The 12223-nt window shown below is 44.1% G+C and overlaps 1 protein-coding gene across 2 annotated transcripts in view; it reads left to right on the top strand.

The window, feature by feature from the left end:
* The window catches only part of LOC115113089 (methylcytosine dioxygenase TET1-like), a 42820-nt gene extending 36377 nt beyond the window's left edge, over window positions 1–6443 (top strand). For both annotated transcript variants that reach the window (XM_029640317.2, XM_029640318.2), the window contains 7 exons: window positions 1001–1094; window positions 1453–1661; window positions 1880–2030; window positions 2642–2869; window positions 3580–3756; window positions 4240–4390; window positions 4671–6443. In XM_029640317.2, coding sequence (XP_029496177.2) covers window positions 1001–1094; window positions 1453–1661; window positions 1880–2030; window positions 2642–2869; window positions 3580–3756; window positions 4240–4390; window positions 4671–5848 — 2188 coding nt within the window. In that variant the 3' untranslated portion in view covers window positions 5849–6443. The remainder of the gene's footprint in view (window positions 1–1000; window positions 1095–1452; window positions 1662–1879; window positions 2031–2641; window positions 2870–3579; window positions 3757–4239; window positions 4391–4670) is intronic.
* Window positions 6444–12223: the final 5780 nt, after the last annotated feature.

The following is a 12223-nucleotide window of genomic DNA, read 5'->3' as shown; positions in this document are numbered from 1 at the left end:
ATCACCCACGTGGGTATAACCAATGAGGAGATGGCACGAGGAGATGGGAGAGGCAGGACTTTCAGCGCCTTCTGCATCAGAAATAGAAAGGAGTTCTATTTTAACCCTTGGCATCGCAGACACACTTTGACGCGCGCGAGCAGTGTGGGTGCAATAATTGAATAACATGGATTTCTAAATGTATTTTGCGATGCTCGCGCACGCAACGTGTCCGGTCTGGTCAGCATGTAAGGATGAAGATGAACCCATAGGCTACTCGTGGTGATGGCCAATGGGCTCCTTGTGGCAACAGCCTATTTTAAGATTAGCTACTTTGAAAAACAGTGCTGCTGTTAGCTACAAATGAGGATTTGTTGAGAACAAATATTTATCTTGGTTCTACAGACAGATTCATCTTCTCTTTTCAGCAGTAGGCATTTGCTTTCCAAACTGTACATTTTTCTCACGTTTGTATTTTGAAATCTGCAAAAGGAAACTGACAGCCGCAACCAAGCATATAAATATATTCCACAGATGGCTGCTCCAATTCAAGTCAGGATTGGGATCCATTGCTAGTGTACCTATGACTTTTAACAGTCAAATTGCCAGGGTACGGGGTTACAAAACCCTTCTATGGATTATATATCTATGGCCACAACGCAACAAGCTGTAGTCTATTTGGCACGCATGCAGCCCAAACAATTTATGTTGGTGTTTCCTTTTTGGCAGATACCTATATGTGCTTGTGACAAAACTTAATCCATAGTTATTTTTTCATAAACGGTTGATCCTCTATGGGTAAAGGATGCTCTCTGGTGTATTTTTAACATTGGAAGTGGGCTGTGTTTGGATAAAAAATTATAATATAAAAAAAGGAACATATACTGTATATAAATTTTTTTTTTTTTTTTTTTGCTGCCTCTTGGCCTGTGCCCCCTATTGGCCTGGACCCAGGGGCTTCATCCCCAGTAAGCCCCTGTAATAATCCGGCTCTGTATGTTATTGCTGTGTATGTTCAAAGGTATGGAGAGAAAGGGAAGGCAGTAAGGCTGGAGGTGGTGGTGTACACTGGGAAAGAAGGACGCAGTTCCCAGGGTTGTCCCATCGCCAAGTGGGTAAGTACCTCCTGTGTGTGTGTGTGTGTGTGTGTGTGTGTGTGTGTGTGTGTGTGTGTGTGTGTGTGTGTGTGTGTGTGTGTGTGTGTGTGTGTGTGTGTGTGTGTGTGTGTGTGTGTGTGTGTGCGTGCGTGCGTGCGTGCGTGCGTGCCTCTGTGTACACTGCTGCATGTGTGCGTGCCAGCGTGCCTGTGTGTACACTGCTGCGTGTGTGTGTGTGTGTGTGTGTGTGTGTGTGCGTGAGTGCCAGCGTGCTTGTGTGTACACTGCTGCGTGTGTATGTGTATGGGTGCGTATATGGCTGTGTGTGCGTATACACATCTGCATGTCTGTGTAGTAAACCTTCTCTCTCCCCCAGGTGATCCGTCGGGGCAGTGAGGAGGAGAAGCTGCTGTGTCTGGTGAGACACCGGGCAGGGCACCGCTGTGAGAGTGCCGTGGTGGTGATCCTCATCCTGGCATGGGAGGGCATCCCCCGGGGCGTGGCAGACAGTCTGTACCAAGAACTCACTCAGACCCTCTGTAAATACGGCTCCCCCACCAGTCGACGCTGCGCCCTCAACGAGGAGTGAGTTACTGAAACAACAGACCTATGTGTATTATTCAATAACAGGCTTACACATACACATTTACATTCATAGCATTCATAGAACAAAGTAGTTAGTTCTTTCCTTTCTAGCATTTAGTGACCTGTCTCTCTCCCTCTCTCTCTTCAGTTGCACTTATGTGCCAGGATCTAAATTCTTCCCCCTCTCCCCATCTCTCTCCCTCTTTCTGTCTCTCCAGTCGGACGTGTGCGTGCCAGGGTTTGGACCCAGACACTTGTGGCGCTTCGTTCTCCTTCGGCTGCTCCTGGAGTATGTACTTCAACGGCTGCAAGTTCGCCCGCAGCAAGATCCCCCGAAAGTACCGCCTGCTGGGAGATATGCCACAGGAGGTGAGGACCAGGACGGACACTCCAGTCAAACTGTGTCAAACTCTAGTCTTCTAGGGCCGGCCACAGTGTCAGCATGTCTTCGTTCCTCCCTTGCACTTATATGCTCATTTAAGGTCATTGATTAGCTAGGGAGTCCACATACCTGATTTTCCTGGTCTAAATCAGAGCTAGCTTAAGGGAAAGGGCAAAAAACCAGCAGCCAATTTGACTCTCTAGGAATTGAGTCTGACATCCCTGAATTAGATTTGAGAGCCTGGTCTGAAAAGAACCCTAGCCACTTCCCAATATGCCTAAACCCTCGCTCTTTGCTTTGCTAATCTAAGCCTTGTTATAGCTTTACAATCAATGGTTTAGAATATATATTCCTCTATGAATAGTCTTCTTGGCATGTTAAAGTGGCTAATAGACTCCTAGTGGCCTCAGGTTGATGTGACAGTCAAAGCGTGACATGGAGGATAGTGACTTAAACATTACTGTTATTATCTTAAACACTCCCAGATTCTCCAGGGGCCTCTCCTTTATTTCCTCACACCTTTTCCCTCATCTGTTCCTGTCCCTTTTTGTCCCACTCTTCCTCTGATCTGTGTGTTGTCTGTCTGTGGGTTGTTCAGGAGGAGAAGCTGGAGAATCGGCTGCAGAACCTGGCTACAGACCTGGGTCCTGTCTACCAGAGACTGGCCCCGGAGGCTTTCCAAAACCAGGTGGATCAGGAGCAGGCGGGCCAGGACTGCAGGCTGGGTTGGAGGGCGGGCCGACCTTTCTCCGGGGTCACGGCGTGTGTGGATTTCTGTGCCCACGCTCACAAAGACACACACAACATGAACAATGGCAGCACTGTGGTACGCCCCTCACATGACTGTTTGTCAATGGACACACACACAGGTGCACACACATTCACTGTCAAACACACAGAGAAATAGACACAGATACATACGCACGCTCGCTCAATCGCGCACACGTACACACACGCACGCACACACACCCACGCACACACACTCACTGTCACACATAGAGAGAACCACAGACACAGATACTTAGACACTCGCTTCTGATTGCGTGCCAGCATAATTTCCAATCCCCCATATATTATTTTGTAAATGTATACAGTATATATACACATATACTGTATGTTTTTAATATATTAATGAACATATCTTAGACAAATGTCAATATCAAATCATTAACATTTCCATAGTTGAAACAAAAATCAATATCAGCTATCATATCACCTCGCGACACAACGCCTCTCCCCTATTTGATAGTTTGTCTGTAAGCACTGAGATGTAGGCTACGTGTGCCTTTTTAAAAATGTATGTCGTTCTGTCCTTGTCTAATGATGTTCTGTATTATGTCATTCTGTATTATGTTTCATGTTTTGTGTGGACCCCAGGAAGAGTAGCTGCTGCTTTTTCAACAGCTAATGGGGATCCTAATAAAATACCAAAAATACCTGTTTTCACTTCCACCAAGATAGGCATTTCATCCCAGAAATCTGGGAGATACTGTGTTAGTCTTTTCCATTTGCGTAAAATGTCTCACCCTCCTGCAGGTTTGCACTTTAACCAAGGAGGACAACCGTGCGGTGCGTAACGTCCCTGAGGACGAACAGCTCCACGTCCTGCCCCTTTATAAGATCTCACAGAGGGATGAGTTTGGCAGTGCCAATGGCCAGTGGGCCAAGATCCAGACTGGGGCCCTGCAGGTGCTCTCAGCCTTCCCCAGAGAGGTAGGTTCCAACACTCCAGGTTTAAGTCTCCCCTGGGTAAAGATCTATATGCAGCTTCCTCTCCCCAGTCCTAACCTTATTAGTGGGGAAAATGTGAAACTGACAGAAGAGATCAGCATCTAGGGGCAACTTCACCCTAAATCGGTTCGTACCCCCTGTAGCGACCAGGAGAACCAAGAGGCTATAAGATAGGGTGGCCAACCCTCCTCTTATAGAGTTACTGGGTGCGCGGGCTTTTGTTCCAGTCCTGCTCTACCACACCTGATTTTACTAATCAACCTGCACATCCAGTTGCCCTTCAGGGTGAGGGTTGGTCACCAATGCGTCTTTTGCTATTGAAATTAGTTGGTGTCAAGAACATGTCAATAGGAAAGTTTTGGGTTTGATTCTTGCATGAGTCAGATTTGCGTGTTTACTTCAAGACACTTGATAAAAGCATCTACTAAAAGCTCTCCTTAATGACCATGTTTATATCATCACCAGGTGCGTCTGCTGGCTGAGCCGGTGAAATCAGCCCGTAAGAGGAAGCAGGAGGCCAAGCTGAAGGCCCAGGCTGACAAACAAGCTGCAGCTCAGGACAGGAAGCCTGGACAGAGTCCACTAACCCCGGGCAAGGTCAAGACTGCCAACAAAGGTAGAGATCTCTGGTTGATTGATTGATTGATTGATTAATTGATTGATTGATTGATTGGTTGGTTGGTTGGTTGGTTGGATGATTAGTCAATTGGTTGGTTGGTTCATTGATTTATCAATTGATTGATGGATGGGTGATTGAGTGGGTGGATAGGGTGGGTGCATTAATTGATTAATTGGTTGATTGATTGTTGCTACAAAATCATGTACAAGAAAAAGCTTGAAAAATGTGGTATGTAAATACTCATCATTAATCCCGGTTTGTATGTTTAACTTGACAGGTTTGAAAAGTGCTTCTTCAGCAGATCAGTCCCCCTTGTTCAAAAGAGAGCCTCAGTCCTTCAGCTCTTACAGACCAGGAAATGTGGGTGCGTATGTACCAGACTCTAACTCCCTTAGCGCTTACAACCACAGCACCCCCACCTACCCCACTCCTCCTGGAAGATCAACACCAGGGATGGAGTCTCTTTCCCCCCATCGCCCCGGCCTGCCTGCCCCCCAGTACAGAGGTTCACCAGGGACCCAGAGCAATGGTTCCTCGTTCCATTACAAGACAATGGAAGAGGCTGTGGCTGTGAATGGTTACTCCCCAGGACTCAGCAGAAAGCAGCTGGTGGACCCTGACACATGTCGGACCCCCCCAGGAATGCCCCGGGGTGGCGACTACTCCCCCAGGATTTTTAAAACGGAGCCCAACAAGGTGCACTGCTCCCCTCTCCTCAGACCCCCTCACAGCCACAGCACTCCTCCTCCCTCCTCCTCCACCCACACACACCCAGAGGGCCTCCACAGCAGACTCAATGGGCTCCTCAGGGCGAAGGCGGAGCTGGGAGTCAAGGACGGGATTAGAGGTCATGTAGGTCATGTTATTCCTCACAGTGCCCCCCATCCTCCTCATCAGGCCCCTTCCCCTCTCTTCCCAAACCCAAAAGAGGACAAACAGGAACAGGAAGAGGTGTGGTCGGACAGCGAGCACAACTTCCTGGACAGTGATATCGGCGGGGTGGCGGTGGCTCCCTCCCACGGTTCCATCCTGATCGAATGCGCCCGCCGAGAGCTCCATGCCACCACACCCATCCTCCGGCCCGACCGCAGCCACCCCACCCGCATCTCCCTGGTCTTCTACCAGCACAAGTCCCTCAATGAGCCCGACCACGGCCTGCACATGTGGGAGGCCAAGAAGGCCCGGAGGGAGCGGGAGAGAGAGGAGGAGGCTGAGAGGCTGGGGATGGGCCTAGACCTGGAAGAGGTTAGCCCGGTCAAGGGGAAGAGGGGGAATGGGGCCGGCAGTGAGAGTGTGGAGCCTGAGGAGGAGGTAGAGGAGGAGGGCTCAGAGGAGAAAAAGGGTGTGTTGACAGTTCCTACCCGGAAGGCGGTGACTGTCCCGCGGGATGGGGTGGTCACTGTTTCCCCTTATGCTCTGACACAGGTCACGGGCCCTTACAACCGCTGGACATGAGATGATACTGTTATGTACACACACAGACACATACAACAAATACATTTGAACACACACCACCCTGTGCTACTGCCTTACCTCAATCAACATTACACTTCTAGTCTCGTTATGTGTTATTTCATTGTGTTACTTTTTCTAATGTATGTCTGTTTATTTTTATTTCTCTTTGTCTCTGCTTTCAAAGTGATGAGGAAGACTATCATTTGTGGGGTTTTAACTGTGAGTTTTGGTAGTTGATGATAAAACATTTTGATCTGGTTTTTCATGTAAAGAGATGGTGCTCAGAACCAATTTTTTAACTGGTTTTATATAGGAATTGATTAAGAAGAACAAACAAGATGTGATTATTTATTCTGATTATTTTTGTACTTTTTTTGGTGCAAGGCTATTTACTGCAATTTTACTGTCAACCAGCATTTTACACTAGTAAACACTCATGTTAAGTCTCTGAGGTCTTTGTTTCAACCAAGAGTGCTCTTTTCACAAGATGTGTTTTATCAATGATTGATTTATACAATGGTGCCATTTGTAGCAGCAACTTTTAATAAACAGACCACATATTACACAGTATGTAGTTTTATGTGAAAATAATGAACACATGTAGCATGGTGCTTTTCCTTCCCTTCCCTGTTCCTCTATTAGTGGTAATGAAGGAACAGTACTTCCCTGTTCCTCTATTAGTGGTCATGAAGGAACAGTACTTCCCCATTCCTCTATTAGTGGTCATGAAGGAACAGTACTTCCCCATTCCTCTATTAGTGGTCATGAAGGAACAGTACTTCCCTGTTCCTCTATTAGTGGTAATGAAGGAACAGTACTTCCCTGTTCCTCTATTAGTGGTCATGAAGGAACTGTACTTCCCCATTCCTCTATTAGTGGTCATGAAGGAACAGTACTGTTCCTCCTGAAGGAACAGTACTTCCCTGTTCCTCTATTAGTGGTCATGAAGGAACAGTACTTCCCCATTCCTCTATTAGTGGTCATGAAGGAACAGTAATACCTTCATTTTTGTTTTTGTCTGGATAGATTTAGTCTTTTTTTCAGTGTACATATATGATGACATATTGAAAAAGCACTTTTTTATTTTTCATAACTTGAAAAAGGTCCTGTTCCAATATGTATAGATCGAGAGATATATCAGACAGCTCGTGTGAAACCTCTTCTCCTCTTTATTCAGTAGTTCTGTGTGTATTTGTTGTTGTTTTTTGTTGTTGTAGAATGATAAATTACATATCAGTCTCACACAAAACCAAGCTTACTAAGCAATTATGAAATGCTGCATATAAAGATTGTGTCAGATTACGGTGCTTATTATTGTCAACCGCACTTGATTTATATGAATCTGGATAATCATGTTTGTTCACTGTCTGGACTTCTAGAGTGTTTTAAATATGACATGTTTTTATACAGACATAGCTAAAAAGACCACATAAAACCTGTTGAAATGGTGACTATATTACTGTATATTTGTTACTGGTGCTAACAAGATCTGTACCCTTTTTAACTGACTCGGGCATTGATGGACAGTTATGTTTTTCCATATGCTGGGTATAAATACATTATACAAGTGGATACCAAACCAATCAAACCCCTTTGTTGTTTCTCATTGCCTCCTCTTCAATTTTTGGGAGACGCTGCTGACAAAATAACACACTCCTCAGATCGTTGCATTTCCTCAGATCGTTGCATCGTCATAAATTGTAGGCTTATCACGTATTGAGTCAGACTGTAGACCTCTACAGATTATAAACCTTCTTCTGATAGGGGCAACCATTTTGAGTATTAATTCATGCTCACATTAGTCAATCATAACCATGTAATAATAGGCCCATTCACTAATACTCAGTGCTTTGCTGGGGTAGGAGCGAACCGGAGCTGAATACTGCCACCTCAAATGTTCTACAGCTTGAGCTCCTGTTCCTCTTATAGACTATTAGCTCAAAAGTATTGTGGAGCTCCTACAGAATACATATCAACAGTACCGGCACCCAAAAGGGGTACCGACACCTAGTGCAGTCCAAGTCAAGCACTGCTACTAATGTAATCGATTAGGCATCTGTTGCATTGATCTGTCTTAACATATGCTGAATATAAATCAGCTCAATGCAGATAAAGATTTCACTGGTGCTTTCATTTTACTAATACACAGAGCTGGAAATGTTTGATTGTTTGGTTTTTGTCATCTTTTTTTTCTGTTGATTTTCTCTTTGTTTCTCAGGTGTGAGTGAGGTTGTTAATTTACCCAGTCTTCAACCCAACTAGGGCATTACCCAGGCTTCAACCCAACTAGGGCATTACCCAGGCTTCAACCCAACTAGGGCATTACCCAGTCTTCAACCCAACTAGGGCATTACCCAGTCTTCAACCCAACTAGGGCATTACCCAGGCTTCAACCCAACTAGGGCATTACCCAGGCTTCAACCCAACTAGGGCATTACCCAGGCTTCAACCCAACTAGGGCATTACCCAGTCTTCAACCCAACTAGGGCATTACCCAGTCTTCAACCCAACTAGGGCATTACCCAGTCTTCAACCCAACTAGGACATTACCCAGTCTTCAACCCAACTAGGGCGGACACAGTCTCGTAAAAAACACTGTCTTCCAATAGTGTCTTTAACAGATTCACAAAGTCAAACCATATACTTAGACCTTTCCTCTGAGATAAGTATGTTGACACATAGATTGAATACATTTTATACAAGTAGAAAGGTATATACAGTACATATATAGTCTATTACATTATATTGAATGTAGGCCGTTGCAAGTTACAGATGTGGTAGAAAACAGTCACTTTAAAATATTTACACCTTAACATAAGACAGTTTGTAAGAAAAAATATGATCCTGTAAACTTTTGTAATTGCTTCACTTGAAGATTTCTCAGATCTTCCTTTATGTGTGACTTGAAAAATGTAACTTACATCAAGAAGGAAAAACTAGCACCAGCATTTAAAACTCAAGGTTTTTATTGGAATAAAACTATATAAAATACACATCATGTGAAACGGACTGTTTTTACTGTACTATTCATGGTTTGTAGATAACGAGCAGTCTTGCTATTTTGAAACTGATTTCCAAAATGACTGTATTTAACTGTGTATATCAATTTGACAGACTTTTAAAAAAATACTAAATTCAGCATTCCTGTCAAAGGTTGCCGTCTGGTGATTTTGAAATAAAGATGTATTTATATTTTGGACTTGTGTGTCTGTTTTTGCTTTATTGACAATAAGCTACTTCAAACTGTACACGCTCTAATACAACATTGTGTGTGTGTGTGTGTGTGTTCTGTCTGTCTACTGTGTCACATTGACCCATTTTGAAATGTGAATTAAACTCATTCAGAACAGAGAGGAAGAGGCAAAGCGAGAGGGATAACCAGGCCCAAAATCTTTCTCTAGCAGGTGGCATTTTTGTTTTGTTTTGCTCACCAAGCTAGGAGTTTTTGTATGGAAGTTAATGAGAGTGTCAAATTTGGTTTAACAAAATATTATATGGCTTATTTTCTACCTGTGGCTTATTTGATCAAATATATGTTTCGTAATGCTTAGGTTGTTGCGAGTGTACTGATATAAGTAGGCAAATTTGAGAAAAAACACTTTATATCGGAGTCGTAGTACAAAAGTCCAGAGATGACATATTAATACATTTTAAAAATCCCTTGTTTTGTCGAGATCACAAGATAAACTCTATAAAATAGGAGTGGACTTACTGATGATAGATTGACACTGAAAGTTTAGCTGAGGAGGCAGAGTCCACAGTGGATCACCACATCCATTTTTATTTTGTTCAGGGATTAACCCAGGCAAAAATTGCATTATGTCTGTCAATTATAGATGTCTTCCAATTTTGTCTCCAATCTAATTTTAAAGACATGTAAAAGTGTGGTTGCGCTTCTATTTTAAATGGGGAATGTTCAGTGCAAGAAAAGTTAACATTGAGGTCTGTGGTTGCAGACTACCAATGAAAGTTTACCAGACTACCAATAAAAGTTGATTTTAATATTTTTAACAAGGATGTTGTCCTGTCAATAGCTGCAAAAACACAGTCACAAACAACAATTAACAAGTTGCACAGAAAAATACAAATAGTAAAGCAGGTGAAGTGAATCACATGTCGAGGTTTCTAAATGATCCAACATTTCAGGTTGGCTATAGTCTATTTGTCATTTCAGCCACAAATGGTGGGCAAAATGTTGTGGTGCTGAAGGACAACTCCTCCATTCATCCAGCTATAAAAATTGTCTCACTGACTAGACACATACTATAACATGTGCAGTTTGTTTGGAATTTGTAATTCCTCCGTTTGCCTTTTTTTCTGGAGCTTTGATAAGAAGGCCCAGGTTTATAGACTAACACATGGCTACTTACAGTACAACGCTATCATCCACTTACAGTACAACATTATCATCCTCATGCCCCAAAAAAGAAAGTAACTGAACTGAATGATTACTGACCTGTAGCACTCACTTCTGTTATCATAAAGTGCTACAAGAGGCTAGTCAAAGACCATATCATCTCCTCCCTCCACGACACACTCGATCCTCACAAATTTGTCTACTGCCCTGTCAGATCCACGGACGACACAATCGCCATTGCACTGCACATTGCCCTTACACACCTGGACAAAAGGAATGCATATGTGAGGATGCTGTTCATCTACTACAGCTCGGCCTTCAATACCATAGTGCCCTATAAGCTCATTACAAAGCTCACGGTCCTGGGCCTGAACTCCTCCCTATGCAACTCGTCCTGGACTTCCTGACAGGCTGCCCCCAAGGAGGTGACGGTAGGCATCATTATGTCCTCAACACTAATTCTCAACACGGGCCCACAAGGGTGCATCCTCAGTCTCCTCCTGTATTCCATGTACCCACGACTGCGTGGCCTCACACCGATCAAATCAAATTAAATGTATTTATGAAGCCTTTTTACATCAGCAGATGTCACATAGTGCTATACAGTTTCAACTCCATCATCAAGTTCGCTGACGGCATGACAGTAGTATGCCTAATTACCAACAACGACGAGCCTACAGGGAGGAGGTAGGCACAATTGCGGTGTGGTGCCAGGTAAACAACCTCTCCCTCAACGTTAGCAAAACAAAAGAGCTGATTGTGGACTTCAGGAGGAACCAGGCTGGACCACCCCCATCCTCATCAACGGGGCCGCCGTGGAGACGGTCAATAACTTCAAATTCTTCGGCATGCACATCTCAGAGAAGCTGAAATGGCCTAACCACATGGACACCATAGTGAAGAAGGCACGACAGCGATTCTTCAACCTCAGGATGCTGAAGAAATTTGGCCTATCCCTGAGGGCCCTCACAGTGTCCTACAGGAGCACCATCAAGAGCATACTGTCCAGGTGTTTCACAGCCTGGTACGGCAAATCCACCACCGCGGACCGCAAGGATCTTCAGAGGGTTATACATGCAGCTAAACACACCATTGGGTGCACAATGCCTGCCCTACAGGACACATACAACACCAGGTGTCGAAGGAAGGCCAAGAAGATAATCGGGGACCCCAGCCACCCAAGCAATGCCATTTTCTTCCTGCTTCAATCCCTCAGACACGGGTAGTACAGGGGCATCATTGCAAAAACTGAAAGACTGGCCAATTATTTCTACCCTAAGACCATCAGGCTGCTGAATAGTCACCACTAGAATTACATTATCTCTCCTGCTGCCCAAAGACAATCCCTTCTTGCCCAGTATCAAACCTTAGATCAAACACAAACTCTGATTCAGATGTAGCTGGCTTTAGATACTTACAATAGTCTATCCACTCAGAAATCAAGATTCTAAATCAACAACATGCATGCATCACTGTTGCAGTTGTTAATATGTATATTATTACAATTGAACTACAATTTGTATTTTTTATTTATTTTTATACTTCATTTGGTCCCCACATCCTCTCAATGGTCATGCTGCTCCCCCTATGGGCCATTTGTGCGCCTCCATATGGGACTCCCGATGACGGCCAGTTGTGATACAGCCCTGGATCGAACCTTGGTCTACAGTGCCTTAGACCGCTGCGCCACTCGGGAGGCCCAACAAAACAACTTTTGTTACATCATTATCACGAGATAAATAAGTTGTAATCTCGACATAATTAGGGATTTATTGTATTTTATTCATGTCCTCTCTGGACTTCCGTAGTTGCTTCGCGTATCTGCCCTCTCATTGGCTAGAGTGATCCCACCTGATCTTGCCCCCTCCCTTTTTTAATTTTTAAAAATATTTTTTATTATTAACAACAAATCAATACATAAAGCACATGGGGGAACACAAGCATACACAGATGACAAACAATGGACAAACGAGCTAGGGGGTACAATATCACATTACAATTACACAAGGACCTTAAGG

Source organism: Oncorhynchus nerka, linkage group LG28 (genome assembly GCF_034236695.1).
Source record: "Oncorhynchus nerka isolate Pitt River linkage group LG28, Oner_Uvic_2.0, whole genome shotgun sequence".
NCBI lineage: Eukaryota > Metazoa > Chordata > Actinopteri > Salmoniformes > Salmonidae > Oncorhynchus > Oncorhynchus nerka.
The sequence above is the reverse complement of the archived record's forward strand: the minus strand, read 5'-3'. Positions and strand labels throughout refer to the sequence as shown.